General features: G+C 41.9%; 2 protein-coding genes across 2 annotated transcripts; one reads left to right on the plus strand and one right to left on the minus strand.

Annotated features, from left to right (window-relative positions):
* The first annotated feature begins 512 nt into the window (after positions 1–512).
* LOC128793824 (borealin-2-like) lies at positions 513–7,199 on the plus strand. Its single transcript, XM_053953238.1, has 10 exons — positions 513–776; positions 994–1,122; positions 2,093–2,133; positions 2,490–2,550; positions 3,201–3,268; positions 4,015–4,082; positions 4,747–4,785; positions 5,855–5,987; positions 6,203–6,289; positions 7,052–7,199. The coding sequence occupies exons 1-10, from the start codon at positions 617–619 to the stop codon at positions 7,097–7,099; spliced, it is 834 nt and encodes a 277-aa protein (XP_053809213.1). The 5' UTR covers positions 513–616; the 3' UTR covers positions 7,100–7,199.
* Positions 7,200–7,944: 745 nt separating this feature from the next.
* DNAJA2 (DnaJ heat shock protein family (Hsp40) member A2) lies at positions 7,945–19,146 on the minus strand. Its single transcript, XM_053953237.1, has 9 exons — positions 18,976–19,146; positions 16,248–16,307; positions 15,071–15,291; positions 13,697–13,777; positions 13,241–13,374; positions 11,841–12,037; positions 10,312–10,456; positions 10,011–10,138; positions 7,945–9,554 (listed from the first exon to the last, which is right to left on the minus strand). Exons 1-9 carry the CDS (start codon positions 19,051–19,053, stop codon positions 9,366–9,368), a joined length of 1,233 nt encoding a protein of 410 aa, XP_053809212.1. The 5' UTR covers positions 19,054–19,146; the 3' UTR covers positions 7,945–9,365.
* Between the last annotated feature and the right edge of the window lie 58 nt (positions 19,147–19,204).

The raw sequence follows: 19,204 nt of genomic DNA on the forward strand, positions 1-19,204 counted from the left end.
CCCCGGCTCCGGTGACAGCCCCCGGCCATGGAAACGCTCACCTGCTCCAGCACAGCTCCTCTGTGCCTGAGGCTGATCCAAACCGGGGACAAAACAGCAATCCGTGTGTGTGTGTGTGAGTGAGCCTGCCCAGCTCCTGCCAGGGCGTAAGGATCATTAAATTGTAGAATCATAGAATGCTGAGGGGTTGGAATGGACCTTAAAGGTCAGCTTGTCCCACCCCCTGCCTGGGCACGGACAGCTCCCACACGGTTGCTCAAGGCTTCATCCAGCCTGGCCTTGAGCACTGCCAGGGTTGTGGCATCCACAACCTCCCTGGGTTCCAGTGTCTACCACCCTCAGAGTAAATAATTCCTCTCTATTATCTAACCTCAGTTTTCCCCCTTTCAGTTTGTACCCATTCCTCCTCGTCCTGTCAGCTGCACCTCCGAGACGGGGCACTCCCACCCCCCGCTCCCCTCACGGCGTTCCCTCCCCTCTGTCAGAGCCCGGGGACCGCGGGCTCCGCTCGTCCCCCGCCCCGGCGGCTCCCGGCCGCCCCTGCCCGCCCGGGGGTGTGTCCGGTCGGCCCCGCTCCGGTCGCGGCTGCGGGCACGGCTCGGCCCGGCTGTCGGCCATGGCCCCGGGGAAGACTCCGTGCCGGCGGCGCAGCAGCGACTCGGGCGTGGAGCCGGACCGCGGGGCGCTGCCCCGGGACAGGGAGCAGCGCACGGCGCTCTCCCAGAAGAAGAGGGACCAGCGCATCGCGCTCTTCCTCAGCGACTTCGACCAGCAGGGTAGGGTCGGGGCTGCCCGGGCTGGGGAGGGAACGGCGGCTCCGGGCCGGGAGAGCCCCGGGCGGGGGTCGCGCCCTCCGTCAGGGCCGCCTGCCCCGCGGCCCAGGTTGGCGGCTGATGGAGGCTCCAGCGCTCCGGCTCCCCGCTCGATTCCTCCAGTGCTTATACTTGGAAACATGTAACACGTATGGCAATAAAAGCGTGTTTTGTTTTAAAGCCAAGGAGCACATCCAGGAGATGAAGAAAGAGCTCGATTCGCTTTTGCAGACAGCGGAGAAGGCGTTTGCGGTGGAGCTGCTGACGATGCCGGCTGCCGTCAGGAAGATGAAAAGGAAAGATGTGCTCGGTGAGAGTGCGTGGCCCTGTGCTCGAGATGCGGGCAGCGGTGTGCCCGGGGCTACGGGAGAAAACCTGGGAACTTGATGGCTTTCATGAAAAGGTTTGCTTTGCCTGCCCTGTATTTTAAGCAGATCAGCAGTGCTGTTACCCAGCAGATGCTCGCTGAGCACTCCTGTTCAAGTAGACTGATCTGTGTAACGCAGGGTATAGAATTAGTTGGTGACTAGTCTGGAGAGTACTGTTACGTGTGCACTTAGGTAATCTTATTTAAAGTCTGACAAGACAAGGAATAATTACCAACCTAGTGTTTTCTGTGTGTAAAACCAACCACTTTTGTTCATCTGAATCTGTTCATCCTTAGCCACTGAGATTATTTTCTCTTTGTCAATTTGACCTCTCCTGAGCCATTCTAATCTAGTCATATACCTGTGATGATAAGTAAACAAGTTTAATTTTAACTCCCATTGATGCAGAGGTTTAAGATGTGTACACTCAGCATCAGATGTATATTCTGGTGAGAACTGATGTTTCTGGAATCTACCTTTCAGCTGGAAGTTGTAGGGGCCACACAGAGATCAAACCTGAACCTCTTGAAGAACTTGAGTGTACTGTAAGCCTGAGTATGTATTTTGGTATCCTTCTGGAGAAACTCCTGCCTAAGAGCATCAGCTGTCTGCAGTGCAATGTGTGCGTGTGGTGGTTCTTTGAATGTGGGGAATACCCTGTGTGACTACACTCAAGATTCTTTCAAGGATTAAACACTGAAATGGCCTCAGATTTTCATTGTTGTTTTGTAGGAGTAACTGTTCTAGAAGACTGGAATCTTGTTCAAATGTAACACATATGCTGACCTAAGGTTACCTATTTAACCACTGTAATCCTGAACTACTTGTTTGGCTTCTGAGCCCATAAGAATCTGAAGATAAAAATTATGCCAGTAATAGTATCTAAGTAAGTTATCATTTCTTGAGTTACAGATTTGCAAGGACGGGAGGAAGTGGCTCTTGCTGCTGCAGTGGTAAGTGTGTGTTTTCAAATCTTATCACAGTTTACAGAATAGAATTCTTCTCTCCCTGCTGTAAATACTTCAGACAAATGATTTTGTTTGGCAGTGTGTTTAAACAGAAGATGATATGAAAAGACTAGGCAGCCAGCCATGGTGCAGTTATGAACATTACCTAAAGTTTTAGGGTCATCTGCTGGCAAAAATTCAGATGTTTCCAAAAAAACCCAAAAAAACAACTGATGTTTAGCCAATCTCACTTCCTGTCAGTTGCTTGCATGCCCTTTTGTTCACTGCCTTTTGTAACAAAATATGCACCTACTGGGAAAAATCTGACGACCTTCCCTTGTTGGATAAACATTTTTTTTTAGACTGACTGCTCTGTAGAAGACATGCCAAATCCCAAACTGGTGAGGACCAACAGCAAAAAAGGCAGGTCAACTCATTAACATACAGCCTGTGGTTCTTGCATTTTCTTTTTTTTTTCTTTGGTTTTACTGATTTGAACTGAGCATTTTTAAAATGAATGTTAAGTCTGAAGAATACAAGAGTGAAAAGTGCATAACAGACCCCCTAGCATTCAGTGTGGAGGATCATGAGCTATGCTGCTGTAGGGGTACTTTAAAGCACGAGATAAGAGTTTCTGTCCTTTGTATTTATCAGGGGAAATGGTGAGAAGAGACAGATTTAAGGCTTTACAGTATAGCAGGAGAACTAGGAAAGTCACCCCTCTTTTCTTAGGTTTCCCTTAACATTCTGCCCATTGAGCTTTGTAAGAAAAATACCATTTTTCTTCATATCCCCAAATATCAATAAGGAGGATACTACCATTGGGGTGTAATTCTGTTTTGTCTGTGGGCTGAGGGATTATCTGGGGTCTTTTAACTGTCCTGTGTGTCCCAGTGCCTGTGATGAACACACAGAGTTTGCTTTGACCTGTGTCCCAAGTGAATGACATTGGATGGCAGAAGGGGGGCAAAGCTGTCCATAGTGGGGAAATAGGCTTCAAACACGAGGCTGAAGTGGTGTTTTGTGCTCTTCATGAGATCTTTATTTTCCTTGTCTTGCTAATACATTTATAGTTAAGGTAACTACAATTGTTGAATATGAAGATGCCAAGCACGGTTCTGCAAAGAAAATAACTAAAAAAGTAAGTTTATTCTGTTTTAATTCAAAAAACATAAGGACTTAATCAGTTTTGAGCTGCCACAAGCCCTGCTACATCCATGAGAAGGCAGACCAGTGCTCTGCTGTCTGTTGGAAAAGTCAGTTATTTTAAATGTAACGTATTTGAAGTTAAGCAAGGCTAACTGTAAATTATTTTCATAATGAAATATGGTGTCTGCACTTCTAATGACTAATTCACACTGGCTGGCAAGTACTGGCATAGTCATTCTCTCTTGACTTGCCAGTAAGTCTTGATGGTTTGAGGAACCATATTTTGTTGAAACTTTATTTTTTAAATCAACCTCATGTTTAATCCATGCTTTTCTATAACTGAGTAGTGCATTCTTGTCTCTAAACCAAATCAAGTGTTTTAGTTTTGCCACCTCAGTCTGTCTGGGCAGTGTAGCTCCTCAGCCAGACACTGATGTAGCAAGATGACAACAAATACAAAAAAGATTTCATGCAGTTACAGACTTTTACTGTAAAAAGGCTTATAAGTTGGAAGGGTGGTTGGTTATACAGAACTTCAGTAGGAATAGTATGTTTTGGCATTATGAAACTTCTTTTACAATGTATATTTGGCATTTAATATATATAAAAGGCAGCACTACGGGGGTTAACTACCCTTTTTCAACAAGGAATTTTTACAGTATTGTTTCCTGCAAATACCTATCATTTTGCTTTCAAATGCCACCTCTTTTAACTGCAGTCTTATATATAAATTTTTAGATTTCCAAAACCAGGTCGTTGGTTTCACTGGCCTCTGGTTTAAGTGGCAAATTGAACTCTCTTTCCAGGTAAGACTGGTCTTTGATAGCTTATTTAACTCACCTGATTTTTTGAGTGTTGAACACAATTATTTTCAAATGTAGTAGCTGAGATCTGAGCCCAATGGGAATACATCTGATAAGGATTCTTCCACAACCTGAGATGCACTGTGGTGATGTGAACCTGAACACAGTAGCACCTGTAGCTGATGAAGGCATAATGGTGCACAGTTCTGAACTTAGGGGACCAGTACAGCTTCCCAAACAATACTAATGGAAGAGAGCATGTAAGGAAAGCATCTTTGTTCTGCTAGTACTACTGAATTGTTCTGTAATTAACACCTAACTTGGGTATTGCAGCCCTCCCTTGCCCAGTAACATAAATTATTATTGTGTTCTTATATGGTTTTAGATCCCACTATGTCATGTTTACCTCAGGAGGGCTTTTTCACGTGTTTTTCACACTAGATCCCTGTCATGGGGCACTTCAGCATTCTCTAATCCACTTCTGTCTACCTTCGTCCTAGCTTAAACTTTACAGTAGAAGTAGATGAGGAGGAAATAAATAAAAATAGTAAACCAACAAAATAAAACCCCCAACAAAACACAAAGCCAATAACTACATTTTTTAGTGTTTACCCTACTGCTAGGGTAGATTGCAGAAGGATGCCAAGTCTCTTTGTTTTCATTGCAGTGCCACAAATCTCAAAGCCACTCCAAATGGAGCTAAAAGGTAAGGAGTTTTCAGTTTGCTCTCAATAAATAATTTTGTTCAATACCAAGACACTATGTATTATTATCATCAATGTAGATGTAACAGATCTTCGTGATCTGCCACTAAATGTGACAGTAGGGGTGCCAAACCAGTTACACCTCCTGCTTTGAGTGTAGGTGTTAACTTACATTATTGTGGAGGCACAGGATTTGATGTCCTAAGTCAGTTTAAAAAAAAAAAAAAGTATTTAGAGTATAAATGCTATTCTCACTCACTGTTTACAGACTTACATCTCAAACTTGTTCTCAGAGCCCAGCCTTGATTAAAATGTCACCGATACTGCTTTGTTAAAAGAAAAATAAACCAATCCCCACAAACCCCTCAATGAAATACATTGATAATCAGTTATTGGCATCTTGAATAGTCAAGATTTTTAGTTAGTATCATTCTGCATACACTACAAAGTTTGCTTTTGGCACAAGCTGAAATGAGGGGGTGAACAACTTAAATGGGTCCTGAAACCAATAAGTGGTTCAGTTTCACCTTGGCCTGCTAGAAATATCAGAGGCTTGTTTCCATGCAGAACACACCCAAATCTTACATTTTTAAAGTAAAATAATAACTGTTGTAAAATTAAGACTTAGGAGTTCTGCATGGCATAAGGCACACCCTGTTGCCTCTGAGAGGTAGCAGCTTTGGTATTTATTGATATCTCCCTCTGTAGTATTCAGATACAGCACATGTCTTATCTTAAGCCCTGAGGCACGGAGTTTCCTCTTTCCAAAACTGTAAACATTCACTGCTGATATTGGAGAGTGGATATTCTTGTTACTGAGTGGCCAAAATGTCATCTTGTGTCACAGGCTTACAAGGTTACTGCAGTGGCAGGGTCATAAGTTACCCAGCAGTGCCTGTAAGTGCTGCTTGTGCTTGGATTTCTGTAGTCTCCTGGCAGAACTGGAAAAATTTAAACATGACTGCCTCTCTCCTGGGTGTATTTCCTACTACTGGCATTTGCTTCATGCTTGAAAATTTCCAGCAGAGCATAGAAAGTTAACCTCAGAGTAACATTTTCTTTGTATTCTAGTGCTGGATTACAACAGACTGTCTCAAGAACTTTACCTGCAAGTGGAAGAGTTCAAGGCATGTTAAAAAGAAGTAAATCAGTACCTCAACATAAAAGTGTTCCATTTGTCAACATTCCCCTGGCTGATGGACAGGTATCTTTTTTTTTTAAAAAACAAACATTTTCAACTTACAGTAGTTGATCAATGCAAATAGTCTGATAGTGATAGCTCTTATTATTCCTAAATTAGATGCTGCTAAACGAAAGGAAAAATGGTTGCCAAAGTTTTGCAATGTACAGGGGAGCAGAAGAAGAGAAGCTGGGCGTGCAAGAAAAATCTTTTAATCTTATAATTGTTTCTCTTCACAGACACTCTGTACAGCTGGTGGAGACCTCCGTAATATTGATGTGCAGCTCCTAAATCAGGATACAGTACAGCACATTCATAACCTGGTGGTAAGCTTGAACTAGGAGACTTACAGATCTGTGTATTCAGACACCTGGTCCCAGGCTTTTACGTCAGATTGTGTCATGAATGCAAATTTAAACTCTTTGGAGTTTAGGCCTAAACTGGTTGGCATCAGTTGGAGGGAGGAGGAGGGAGGGGAGAACTGCTGCACATGGATCATATGTAAAAGTAACTGCACTTAAAATAAGCATGTGCAGTGGAGGCCCTGGAAGGCCACAGGAACATAATCTCTTCCTTCTGCAGTACTCTGGTGGCTGTCCTGCCATGTGAGCAAACTGCCATTCTCTTATCTCTCATTCACAAAGGCTGACAAAGCTACAGCTCAGTTTTGAGTCTTCTTACAATCCATTATTCTGTGTCCCTTGCTGAGTAAGAACTATACACCTGTTAAGTCTCTGCTGCAGTTGAACAGCAACTGCCGTAATGGTTGTGAAGCAAAATAAAGTGGAACATAACTTTGTAGCACATACTGCTCAACCCACCTGAAGATGAGGGTACCTGGGCTATTGTTTCAAGTCATGGAAATCTATCCAGACATGAGAGATATTAACCAGTTTACAGTTGTGCAGGTAAAGAGACCAGTGCAGCTGAGTCAAGCTAAAGGTCTGGGAGCTGTTCTGTGGTTTTTGTTATGGCTCTGCCTCTGTAGGCAAACAGTGAGTAAGTGCTCACTGCTTGCTTTAACAGTGGGGAGCTTTCGTCCAAGTTCTTTTGGGCAGCTTGAGCTAAAATGAATTTTCCCCCCTCAGAGTGAGCTGACTGTACTATGTGGAAAGGTAACACCTAAGCCAAGTTAATGGAACTGTCTTGTGACTACAGAACATTGGTGACTGCTCTTGCCTGCTGCCTCCAAACTGTTGAAATCATGTCTATTATGTCTTAATAAAGCTGTATACTGCCCAGTAAATATTTTTATAAGCTTTTATATCATGTGATGTGTCTTATAAGTTCCTATTATGAAGGACACCAAAGCAGAAGAAAATGCTACTTTTTCTTTATAAAAGGCTTAGGTTGGATTTTAACTAAGTTCACAGCAAAATGAACACTAAGAAGCTGTATATAGGAAATAAGTTTCTCTAATTAATCAACTCACAAATAAACTGAAATACAAGGTACTAAAATTTTGAACAGCCTTAAGACACTTCAATAACTTTAGGTATGTGGTAGCATATATGAATCTAACACAGGAATAAAATTTATTTCCAATCTTGTATGTGACATGACAGTAATGTGCAAGATGACAGGTAAAATTAGAATTTGTTATCAGGTGCTGCTGGCAGGAGCCCAAATTAATGCCAGCTGAGGACTGAAGCAGCACTGCCCTACAGTGATCAGTTCTTCCTCCACCCCTTCACTTCAGCTATCTGAAAAGTTACCATGAATCCCTTCCTCTCTTCCCCTTCAAAAAAAACAACCAATCTGAATGGGGATTAAAGGTTTAGAGCATGTTTTGCAAGGACTTACAAGCAGAAGACAGGTGTTGTAATTATTTAAGCATTGCAGGTTACAAGGACTGACTCCTTGGGGACATCAGTCAGGACAAAGGATCAGCATGTAACCACGGCTTCACAAAAAGCAACCCCAAGTTTTAATAAATGAAAATAAAAGACCCACTAGAGAATGCCACATCATAAGTCAGTACTGAAATACAGATCAAACAGTATTTATTTTTGCTTCATTTTTAGAGTCTATAACAAGGATGTTCAGCAACACTCAAATGCCAATGCCTACCCCAAGCACACTGAAACCCTTGGAGTTTGTCCCTCCAACCTCATTAATAAGGTGTCAACAACTATCAGAAAAATAACTAAACAAGTCACACTTCAGATTTGTAAAGAAAAGTAGAGCTTCAACTTTCTCACTTAAACAGGAGAGAAACCTTGCTATAGAGGCAGCTTACCAACCCAACACTGTTCATGCAAAACAGTTCCTTAGTTAAGGTCACATTTTTGCTTTGTTCTGGCATTTTTGCCAATTAATAGTAATAGAACTGCAGCTGGAGATTTTAGTATCTTCATACTTAAACCAAAGTGCAAACTACTAGGAAAGTAACAAAACCATCTACATTTATTATGTTTCCAGGTTAAACAATTATTTTTTTTAAACTGGAAGCATTTTTCTAGGAAGTGAGGCTGAATCAGACCTTGAACAGAATTCAAAGGCTAAGAGAAAGACACCATTATTTCAAAATTTAATCATTCCCCATTTAAGGGGTTGGTTATCTTTAGACTGAATTCAGATATCCTTGTGTTCTCTTCACACAAAGGGGACATGGCTGCAGCCTTCCCTGTGCCCATTTAGTCATCTCTTATTTCAGGAAGAGACTTGAATGTGGCACACAATTGTTATCTAACCATCACCTAGTCTTAAGGCAGCTTCAGCCTCCCTGTGTTTATAAAATATCTATCATCTACATAGTCTCTTCATACACAGACTAGTTAAAGCCACTGGAAAAGTAAGAGTTACAAGGCAAAAGAAATATATTATACACCAACTGCTTTTATTTAATTTCAGAAACCGTTCACAAGATGGTAGAAAAAAACTTACAACCACTTCTAATTTAGTCTTTCATTGTTCCCAGTCAGCTCTAAACCCATTATGTGCAAAGCCCATTTACCATGCATCTAGATGATAGATACAGGCTATGAAATTCTTGATTCTACTTGTAGCAGCTTATGCAGGTGCAGCCAAATACCAAGCCTCAGGACAAATTGTACACAAACTTTACAATGTAGAATTTGAATTTAAAATATGAAACTTAAAATCTACACAAAACTGGTAAAAATCAAGCACAGATACGAGGACAAACTTAAAACCCATGTGAAAAGGAGTCTCGTCTTCCTTTCAAGTGCTTTATTCTGCTACACAGTCAAAATGAAGATGTAAGCTTGTGGTTAGTTTAAATTACACTCTGTAGATACTATAGACCAATTTAAAAGTTACACATACAGCAATAGATGTCCATTGGTTCATCTGGATTACTTATACAATCCAGCTGGATTGTTGAAAACAAGTCAGGCAAAATTTGAAAGAAAATCCTTGTGCAACTTTTTAGACAAATGGTTACTGGTGGGCACACTGTACCCCAGGTCCATGATGGCTGCTTTCTTCATCAGAACTATCATTATAAGCTTCACGTCTCTGGCCACCACCTGAACCACGAGTGGTATCAAATTCTTGAAGATCTACCTCTTCTGCATCACCAATTACATTGGGAAATTCTGGTCTAGCTGGCAGAAGATCTTCAAGTTCCTGCCCCAAAAAAAGAAATGCATTCAGTATTGCATCTAGAAGACCTCAATAAAGTGACTGGTTTCCCATAACTAAGTTTATGCTGATGAAAGCCCTGAACTGCAAAGTCATTTAAAAGTATTTGTATCAACTGGAAGACACCGCTTCAAGAAAACCAACAGCTCAGCATATCATCAACCAAAAGTGCAATCAATAAATACAGGTGCACTCCATAAACTTATCACACAGCAACAGAAAGATTCTCCTTCTGCCCTCATCCGTGTATCATCTGCACAGCTCTTAAATACAGCTTCATATTTCAAGGGGTATTTCCAAGTAACACATGGCCCATAAAAAAGGTTAAAAGAACTTTACTTGCATCTGAATTTAAGCACTGAGAGCAAGCCCATGAGGTACAACATAGGCTCTTTTGTACACTCTGTCAAGCAAGACATTTATGCTTGCACAGCTACTTACTGAAAGCTTCTCTGGGCTAATCCAGTTATTTTCAGGAAACTGAACATCAAATTTAATGTAGAGATCCCCCTTCTCAAAAGGATTGCGATACTGTGGCATTCCTTCACCTCTGACTACACGAACACAACCTGGAATTCAAAGAGAAGTACAGTAATCAGGAAAGTGCTCCTGCAGAGCCATGCTCTCTCCATACAGTTCTCTGTTTCCCCAGCCTAGGTTCAGTTAACAGAACAAGGGTGGGATTAAGTGCTGAAGAATCACAAAAGCATAATCAAAGAAATCCTTCTCAGGTCAAGCCTACCCGGTTCAATTACTTTTCCAGGAGGATATTTAACCACAATCTGACGTCCATCAAGGTGCTTAAATGTGAACTGAAATCCACACAGTGCTTCAACAAGTCCAATCTTGTGTGTCATATGCAAGTCATTCACATCCCGCTGGAACACCTGGGAAACAAAGGAGATATCCTTTCTACTACTAGAATCACAGCTTCACCAGACTCATTACTGAGAATTCATTATTATTTATCCTTCAAATTCAATGTCAGAGCAACAGCCTTTCTATGAAGTGAACCTGATTAATTCAGATGGCTTAACATGCTTGGGAAGTTTGTACCTGACCAAGTATCATCTAAAATTAACCAAACCACACCACACACCAAGGTAAGATTCAAATTAAACCAGGCCTGTACAGCAGCCCCAACTTTCACCCCCAACATCTTCCACACAAGCAACCTGTAAACAAAACTGACAACAGTTTGACACTATATCACCTGCACTGGAATATATAAACCACATCTCTGTTTTTCAACTCCTGTCCTCAAGTATATCTGCTTTAGCTCCCTTGACCTACAGCAGGACTTTGATCACTTAGTCCACAGCTGTCAGAAGAAATCTTTAAGCCACATAACTCAGGACTCTTAATCACAGTAAACCTTAAAATTTGTCCACTGTCAGACCCATGAGTCCCATCTCAAGAGAAATTTTAAGAACAAAGTCTATCTAGTTTTACTCACTAGGACAGACTGGCAGATTCGCAGTCCTTGACACAGCTTTGAAAAACTTACGAAGTACCTAATTAGCAGATAACCAACATTACATCCTTAATATATGACTGTAGTTTAAATTTGTACCCCATGCTACTCTGTCACAACAGAAAACTCCTCCTCGAGTGCAACACACAAACTATTTATTTCATCCTAGCTATTAGAATTAAAAAAGGAGCAGTCACCTCAACTCTGCCCCACATGAGTTTTAACAGAAGATAAATTGCAATATTTAATTCCAATGTGCAGTGTATATAGTCCACAATACAGTGAACATAAGTCTTACCAAACCAGTATAAAATAATAATGTTTGTTTTGTTAAGTGAATCAGCAACATCACCATTTTGTGTCATTTCCAGAACCACAGTAGCAGAAAGCACCATCTGGGGGTTTTACCAGGAGTTCCCTGCCATGTCACAAGACATGGAAAAAAGCCACACTTAGAATTTTGTTAGTGTCACGAGCAAAGCAGATTAAAGTTAACATCCTGAACGGCTCTTCACTGCATCTACTGTATCAAAGTCAGTTGGAGCTTATATGAGAAGTTATCTCTTGCTAGCATTAGGAGGCACCACAAGCTGCCTGTCCCCTGGCTGAGGACTTGCCAGGTTTTTTCTGGCTCACCATGAAAGCTGTGTTACACACTATAAATCTATTAAAAGCTATTCTCCATCTCTCTCAGAGCTGCAACTGTATCAATTACTTTAAATGAATGGTCATCTGTATAACTTAAATATTAACAACTGAAATAAAAGGCATTTAAAAGATAAACTCAAAAGCATTACCTCATTCTCCTTCTCTTGGAGTAAAAGGACAATATCGCCTGGTTCCACACCGGGAGCCTGATCTGCTTCTCCACTGAATGTAATTCTCTGCCCATGTTTCATGCCTTTATCTACATGGACTTCAAGTATTTTTACCTCTTTGATCACCTTCTTCCCTTCACATTTTTTACAACGGTCTTTTTCATTAATTACTTCACCTAAATAAAGACAAATTTTGAGTTCAGAGATTTTGACACATTTGCATCCAATTCCTAGGAAAAACTATTTGAAAGCAAGCTGAAGAATTTCTGCAACACAAGTAGTGATTTTGATGTTGCTTTATGAATTCCTCACAAGAGGAAATCCAGGCTTCATTTACTCTAGCTGAGACAGGGAGAAGGAAGGAAAAAAAAAGTTCCCTGACTGCCTCATCTCCCAGAAGATCCCCACAAGATAGTCCTGAGTAATTGCATCCAGGAGAACTACAGACTCTTGCATACAAAAACAGGGAAAGAGAGCCAGAGCCTGTCACATCAGATTCACCCCTACAAAGGTAATTATTGTTTCCAGCATACTGAAGGGTGACACTCCAAAATGGCTTCAATGCTCTGTTCTACCTCACCTTTATTTTTCCAGTGAGCTCTTGTCTCTATACACAGTAACCAAAGTATTAGGGCACATGGATTGTAAGATTTCAGTACTAAGTGCCACAAGCAGATGCATTTGGCTTAAAATATTAAGCTTCTCACCTTAAACCACCTTTCTGTGAAACAAAGCATAACATTATGATGAAGTTGAAACTACAAAATATGTAGGTTAGGCATATGAAATGTCATCATTTATGAAATGTTTTGACAAGTCACAAAATACAACTCTTTGTAGCTTGAGTGAGTTGTAACGACTAAAATCATCCACAAGGTGATGTTAGTACTCTGCCAACTGCAGAACACATAAAAGGAAATCATATGAAGTGCTGAACTTGCTACCCCTAAACAGAACCAATTCAGGCAAAGATATCATCTTAATTTGAAGAAGTTAAAAATTCAACTTTAGGTTCCCATTTTTAACCTACGACTGTCCTTGGATATCAGGAGATGCAAAAAGACAAATAGCTCCTAGAACAGCAACATCTTGGGTTTTTACTTCAACACCAGAGTAACAGCAGTGAGTAATATTCACATCTAAGTGTTTTTAAAGATGATCAATCCCTACTGCTTGAGCTTCTAGCCTGCTCTTCAGTACATTAAACACCGTAAATCTTGCTGCTGTTCTGAGTGAAATTATTTCTCCATGCTGCCACCAGAGTGAGATGCAGCTGACTGGGTAAGGGCAGAAGTGTCCTGGATAAGTTCCTCCTGAGATTTGAGCAGGAGGCTGGATGCAAGCAAGCATATTTAGTAACAGAGCAGAGCCTGGCCTACCTTCTCCATTGCAGTCGGAGCACACGGACTGCATCTGCTGCACCATCCCCGGGGCCAGCTGCCGGATCATGATGCGCACGCCCCGGCCCCGGCAGGCGTTGCACTTCTGAACGGAGCCAGCCTTCCCTCCCTGCCTGCAGCACAAAGCACCAGTTGCATGAAAAGGAAGTTCTTCAGAAAGAAACCAGAAATCCCCTCCAGCAGTAGGTTAGCATGCCTACATGCCCAACTGCGCTGCCAATTACAGTTAGGTTCTCTGCTCTCCCACCCTTCCCCCACACAAAGCCCTTGAATAGTTCCAGTTCCATCAACAGCATCATTCAAGTTCAACAATTTGCTGGTCTGAAAGCAGGCTCCAGTAAGTCAAATACTGATAAAGATCTGACACAGGAGATCCTTCATTACACTATCTGCCAACAAAGCAACCAGAGAACTCAAAAATACAAACAAACTTACCCATTACACGCACTACAAAGGACATTCTTGCTAAGTTGTAGTTTAGTTGTCTTTCCATTATACAGATCTTCTAAAGAGACTCTACAAAATAAAGTATTTCTCCTAGGTTATCATTTAACAACTTACTTTCCCCATGTAATTAAAATACTTGCCTAGGACAAATAAAAAAAGAAAAACAACCTAGATATTCCTAACAAGACTAAATCTGCTATCAAAGTAAGACTTTAAGCACCATTTTGGCTTCCCCAAAGAGTTACTGAAAAAAAAAAATCCATACACATCAATATATACTTGTAAATCTGAACATAGTTTTAGAGAAAAGCTGTAATTTAGTCAGAATAAACCAGATAGGATTGGTTGTTTCTCAATAGGAAACGAGCTTATCTAGAATTTTGTGCTATTATACAGACATAATTAATTATTAATTTTAGTTCTACCAAGCAGGTGAGAAACAAGCCTCTGTAAACACTCCAAACAATAATATTGCCTATTGCATAAATATATAAGAACATATATAGAGTACTTACTACTGTACTGGGTTTTCTACACAAGAGAGTTTAGCGGGAAGGGGTTAGCATGTCCCCAAGGCCACTTAACTTTTTAGCGTTTCTCCTAAAAGGGTTTGTTAGTGGATAGAAATTTGAACTCAATATATTGAGTTGTATTGAGAACAGGTTGCCTGGCACCAGTATTTACAAATAACAATAAAATCAAAGCTCATTAATAATACACCATGGAGTACTAGCTACTAAACAAGCAAGCATGTGAAGCTAAACAGACTTCACCAAGCAGTTTGCCAACCACAGGAAAGATGTTGCTTAACTGAAGTTCTTAAAAGGGACCTGCTCAGCAGGCAAAAAGCCAGCTATGACTGCAAGAAGAGATCTCCAAAACACAGATGTGATATTCAAGAATGGCTTTGAATAAATAAACAAAACCAAAACCAAAGCCACCACATACACTTTTCCATTAATTATGAGGTTCAAGCATAGTTCCAGCTGGCACTGCCCTATGAATTCAAGTCTTTCCAGAGCACCTCCACAGACCAGAATCTGCCTGATGAGTAATACTTGGCTGTTGAAGGCTTTTCCAGATTAGAACTACCAAGCATAAGTAAGGAGCAAAACAAAGAAATTAAACTAACAAAGTACATAATTCAAATAACCTGGCAACGTATGCAGTAGTTTCTAGATTAACCAACCAAGGAATGTAATTCCAGATGACTGGCCCCTGCTCTACACACAACATGCAGCTCTGAAGAGTAGAGCAGACTTCAGAGGATCTCAACTGAGAAGTGTATCAAGAATAGAAACCAGCAGAGTTTCTATGGTCAGGAAAGCTTCAAAGTACAAGTTGCAGCATCAAGGTACTCACTTGAGTGGATGCACCATATCTTCTCCTCTTCTTCTACCATTGCGACTCCTACTCTGGCCACCCATGAAATTGAACAATCCACCACCAAAAATATGGGAGAAAATATCGTCCATGCCACTGCTTCCACTCCCTTCTCGGAGCCCCTGCTCTCCATATCTATCATACAGCTCACGTTTCTCAGGATTTGACAATACTTCATAGGCAAAGCTTATTTCTTTGAACTAGAAGAGGAAACAGAGTCAAGACAGTGCATCATAATTTAGAACTTCAAGGCAGCATTTTATAAGTTTCCCCCCCTGCACGAACACCTATCAATTAAGAAGGTACAGTGAAATACTTTTCCATCCTCCTTTTAACATAACTTATTCTTAGCAAGATTTTAAAGTTAGACTTGGGCTTAGTTTTGTTACATCTTACCATAAAATAAGACATTTTACTGCAAAACTTGGTTGGCTTTGTTCTTTACTAGCATTAATACAGATTTCTTAAAAAAAAAAAAAATTCAACTGTAAAAAAGCCCCCAAGTACACAATATTGCAGAAGTCAAAAGTCAAGACACCCAGCAGTTACATACTAACAGCAAAGACTTCAATATGTTGGGTACTTAAAACACACTAACAATTAAGTAGCTTACTGAAAGGAGTATTAATGAATTTGGCAAATTAGTATCTTTTCACAGTCATCACTGCTCACCTCTAAGCAGCCATCAGAACTTCAATTTGGTTAAAGATAATCAGCTGAGTCAACTTAATTGACAATTTTTAAATTGCTTTTAGCATAACAAATCTAATTCAATCTTCCCACATATGCAATTTGTTTTATGCTGCAGCAGGTTTAAGAACCTCTATGCATACGTTTTTCCATGTTGGAAAAACTTGAAAAATTGACAATCTTTTTCAAATTCCTACACAGATGCCAATGCAGCTGAAATTATTTCAGCAAATGAGAAGCATTTCCTCAGCATTACCTTCTCAACCAATTTAAGCCAACTGCTGCATTTTGTCATGAGGTACACTGGCAGATTTTGAGACTGGGGAGAAGCTGACCAGACAGTACTCCCTCTCACAGTATTGCTTAACAACTTTAACAGCAAGCCCCCAACACCTATATTCAGTTCCTTAGGTGCTACTGTAATAGCAAACTTCAGGTACTAAAAAAAAAAAAAAATCTTTCTTACTTTGTCCCCTGCATTTGGATTCTTATCAGGATGGTATTCCTTGGCCAGTTTTCTGTATGCCTAGTTGAAAAGAGGTAGTAAATGATTTTAAATTTCCATTAATCAGTTCTTTTCTGAGAAACTCAAGTAACGTCCCCAGGAAGAAAGAAAATCCTAATAAAGCAAAGTGTAAATATTATAGTGTTTCAAAGTCACTCATACATTGATAGGACCTAAAAAAAAATTTAACATTGCTACATGCATACATTAACCAGACTTGCATTCACGCACAGCTATAGCACACAATAGCTAGAACTAGTTTTCCTGCTTATCCTCATTAACTTAGAGAGAGAATCCAATTTGACTTTCATTAAAATGACTTACTCTTTAGAAACCACTCAAACCCTACACCACAACAGTAAATTTGAACCCATTTCTCTTTGCCTCAACCACAGCAGTACAGTAACAACAAAATGGCTGCCACGGCTTCCCATTCAACCCTACAACCACTCCTCACAATCATTTCCTTCTTCCCTACCTGTCACTAATGGAAGAGTTCCCCTCACTTTGAGCTCAGTATGTGAGTTACATGTGCAGAAATGTACATAGCACTGCTTTTATTTAAGTTCATTGTTGTAAATCAGTAGAGTAAGTACAGCCAAATCCCCAGAAGGGACTTTCCAAACTGCTTTTTTTCTGACCAGCACTCTGACACTCTGAAGCATCACTGGTTCTTCAGCAGCCCTTCATCTGTTCTGCTTACCCTTGAGAGAATCAAAGCAAACAACACAGCAGGCAGAGACTTCTCCCACTGGAGCTAATGACAGTAGAAACTTCAATCCTTCCTCTACTCCACCTCAACACCCCTCAGAAGCAATCAGGGGACAGATATTAACAAATTACATTGTTTATTTTTGAAATTACACCTATTAAAAAAGCTACAGTGATGCAACAGCAAAAAATTGAGGCATCAATTCTTGGAGAGGATTTTTCAAACACTTTATTTCTGAGTAACTGAGCACCTGAACTAACTCTCTAGAACTACAATGTTAAGAGCTTTACGCACAAAGCTTTACAGAAATCACAACTTTTCAACTAACAAATTTCCTTTTTTAATATCCATACAGTTATTTCTCATTACTGATTTTATCTTGAAACACTCTGTACTTTTGCATGCAATCAAGACATGATAAAGAACTAGTGAAATAAAACCAATGTTGATGTTACAAGCCTAATATTCTAAAGCTCAGTAAGTGTAAAAACCGAAAGTCACGCATCTTACTGGACAAATTACCCATCAGGAACAAAGCATGATGTCCCACAAACCTGTGCATTCTATGTTATAATGGATGTTCCCCATATATTTTAAGTATTACAATCAAGAAAAAAACCAAAACACCACTAAGCTGATAACCTAAGTAACATTGTCTAATCAGGAAAAAAGGAGCTTGCGTTGGTGATCTTTAAAAAGAGAAAGCCCTCACATCTTTTCTGAGCGCAACTCTTACAACTACCCATGGCCCTAAAGGAAGCCATCACTACTGCATCAGAACCAAATCCAGAATCAAGGTCTACACTGGGAACATATATAACTTCAGTAAAGTTAATTTAGCCACTCTAAAAGCCTGTTCTCTCAGCCCCTTCAGACCAAGATTCATTTTCAATTTTTCTATACTGTTATACAAGTTAAAATAACAGATTTTAAAGCACCCATGAAACCTCTCAATGACAATAAGATATACAGGAACTCCTTGGTGTTGCAGACAGTTGGAAAATTTACATTCCATGATTAGTCTAACATGTGGTAATTAATACTGGGTGGTGCAGGCTATCCTAGCAGAAAACTGTTCTGGTTTTCATTCTTAGAGGACACAGATAGCTTTAAGCGAACTCTGTAATAAAATAAAATATTGTGGTGGACAGCGCTGTATACAAACCACAACCTTCTCACCGCCTGCCCTCCATCTCCAGCACAGTTTCAACACTGCAATTGCCTATCCCTGCACAAATTAGGCTGCCGCGTGCATGACGGGTAAGGCGCAGTTGTTGGTGCCAGCACCACCCACCCGCGGAAGCCTCTGCAAGTGAACCGTCTGGTTCATTCTCCTCCCTCACGTGTAAACGGTCATTAAGGCCTCTACACAAAAAAAAAAAAAAAAAAAAAAGAAAAAAAAAAGTAAAAAAAAAAAAAAAGTGTTTTATACACTACAGGATGGAATTGCTATAGTGATGACCTGGCTCCAAGTTTTCACCTCTCCTCTTTGTTTACCTCGCCTTGCCGCTTTCGGCCTGGGAGGAATCGTATCTATAAGCGAAACCGAATCCTCCAGGGCCTGCACGTGGGGCAGACAATGGCACCGGTGAGGATCGAGCCGCAGGGATTCCCACCCCAAAAAGCCCTCGCGGCCGCGCACGGCGCGGTGCCGCGGGGGCGGGACGAGCCGCGTCCCGCCCGCGCCCGGAGCCCACGCGGGACGCGCCGGGACAGGGAGGCAGCGAGCGCGGCCGGGCCCCGCCACCCCCGCCTCCCGCCGGGCCCTCGCCCTGCCCGCGGCCTCTCGCGACCGCTCGGCCCCGGGCGCGGCCTACCGGACACCGCGCCGCGCTCGCCCCGCAGCCTCAGCCCCGCCGCCCGCGGGCTGCCCCCCGCGCCCCGTGCGGCCCCGCTCCCCTCGCCGCCCGCCCGTGGGGCCCTGCCCGGCCGGGCCCACCTCCCCCCCACCGCCCGGCCTCCGCCCCTCCGCCGCACCTTCTTGAGTTCATTGTCGGAGGCGCCGGGCGGCACGCCCAGGATGTCGTAGAGCTTTGTGTCGGCCACGTTGGCCATGGCGGGGCGGCGGCGGGACCGAGCGGGGCCGGGCGGGCCGAGGGCGGCGCGGGCAGGGCCGAGACCGGCGGCAGGACACGGACACGGACCGGCCGCGACGTCACCGCGCACGCGCTGCGTCACCGCGCCGCGACGCGCGAGGCGCGCGGCC

Source organism: Vidua chalybeata, chromosome 11 (genome assembly GCF_026979565.1).
Source record: "Vidua chalybeata isolate OUT-0048 chromosome 11, bVidCha1 merged haplotype, whole genome shotgun sequence".
Lineage (NCBI taxonomy): Eukaryota > Metazoa > Chordata > Aves > Passeriformes > Viduidae > Vidua > Vidua chalybeata.

What these genes read in the sequence shown, in the direction of transcription:
- LOC128793824 (XM_053953238.1), top strand. Translation starts at nt 617, where the DNA reads ATGGCCCCGGGGAAGACTCCGTGCCGGCGGCGCAGCAGCGACTCGGGC. An exon ending in CAAAGAAAATAACTAAAAAA is followed by an intron (nt 3,269 to 4,014) that starts GTAAGTTTATTC and finishes ATAAATTTTTAG; the next exon opens with ATTTCCAAAACCAGGTCGTT. An exon ending in ACTCCAAATGGAGCTAAAAG is followed by an intron (nt 4,786 to 5,854) that starts GTAAGGAGTTTT and finishes TTTGTATTCTAG; the next exon opens with TGCTGGATTACAACAGACTG.
- DNAJA2 (XM_053953237.1), bottom strand. Translation starts at nt 19,053, where the DNA reads ATGGCCAACGTGGCCGACACAAAGCTCTACGACATCCTGGGCGTGCCG. An exon ending in TCCAAGAGAAGGAGAATGAG is followed by an intron (nt 10,457 to 11,840) that starts GTAATGCTTTTG and finishes TTTGTTTCCCAG; the next exon opens with GTGTTCCAGCGGGATGTGAA. An exon ending in TTAGCCCAGAGAAGCTTTCA is followed by an intron (nt 9,555 to 10,010) that starts GTAAGTAGCTGT and finishes TTTTTGGGGCAG; the next exon opens with GAACTTGAAGATCTTCTGCC.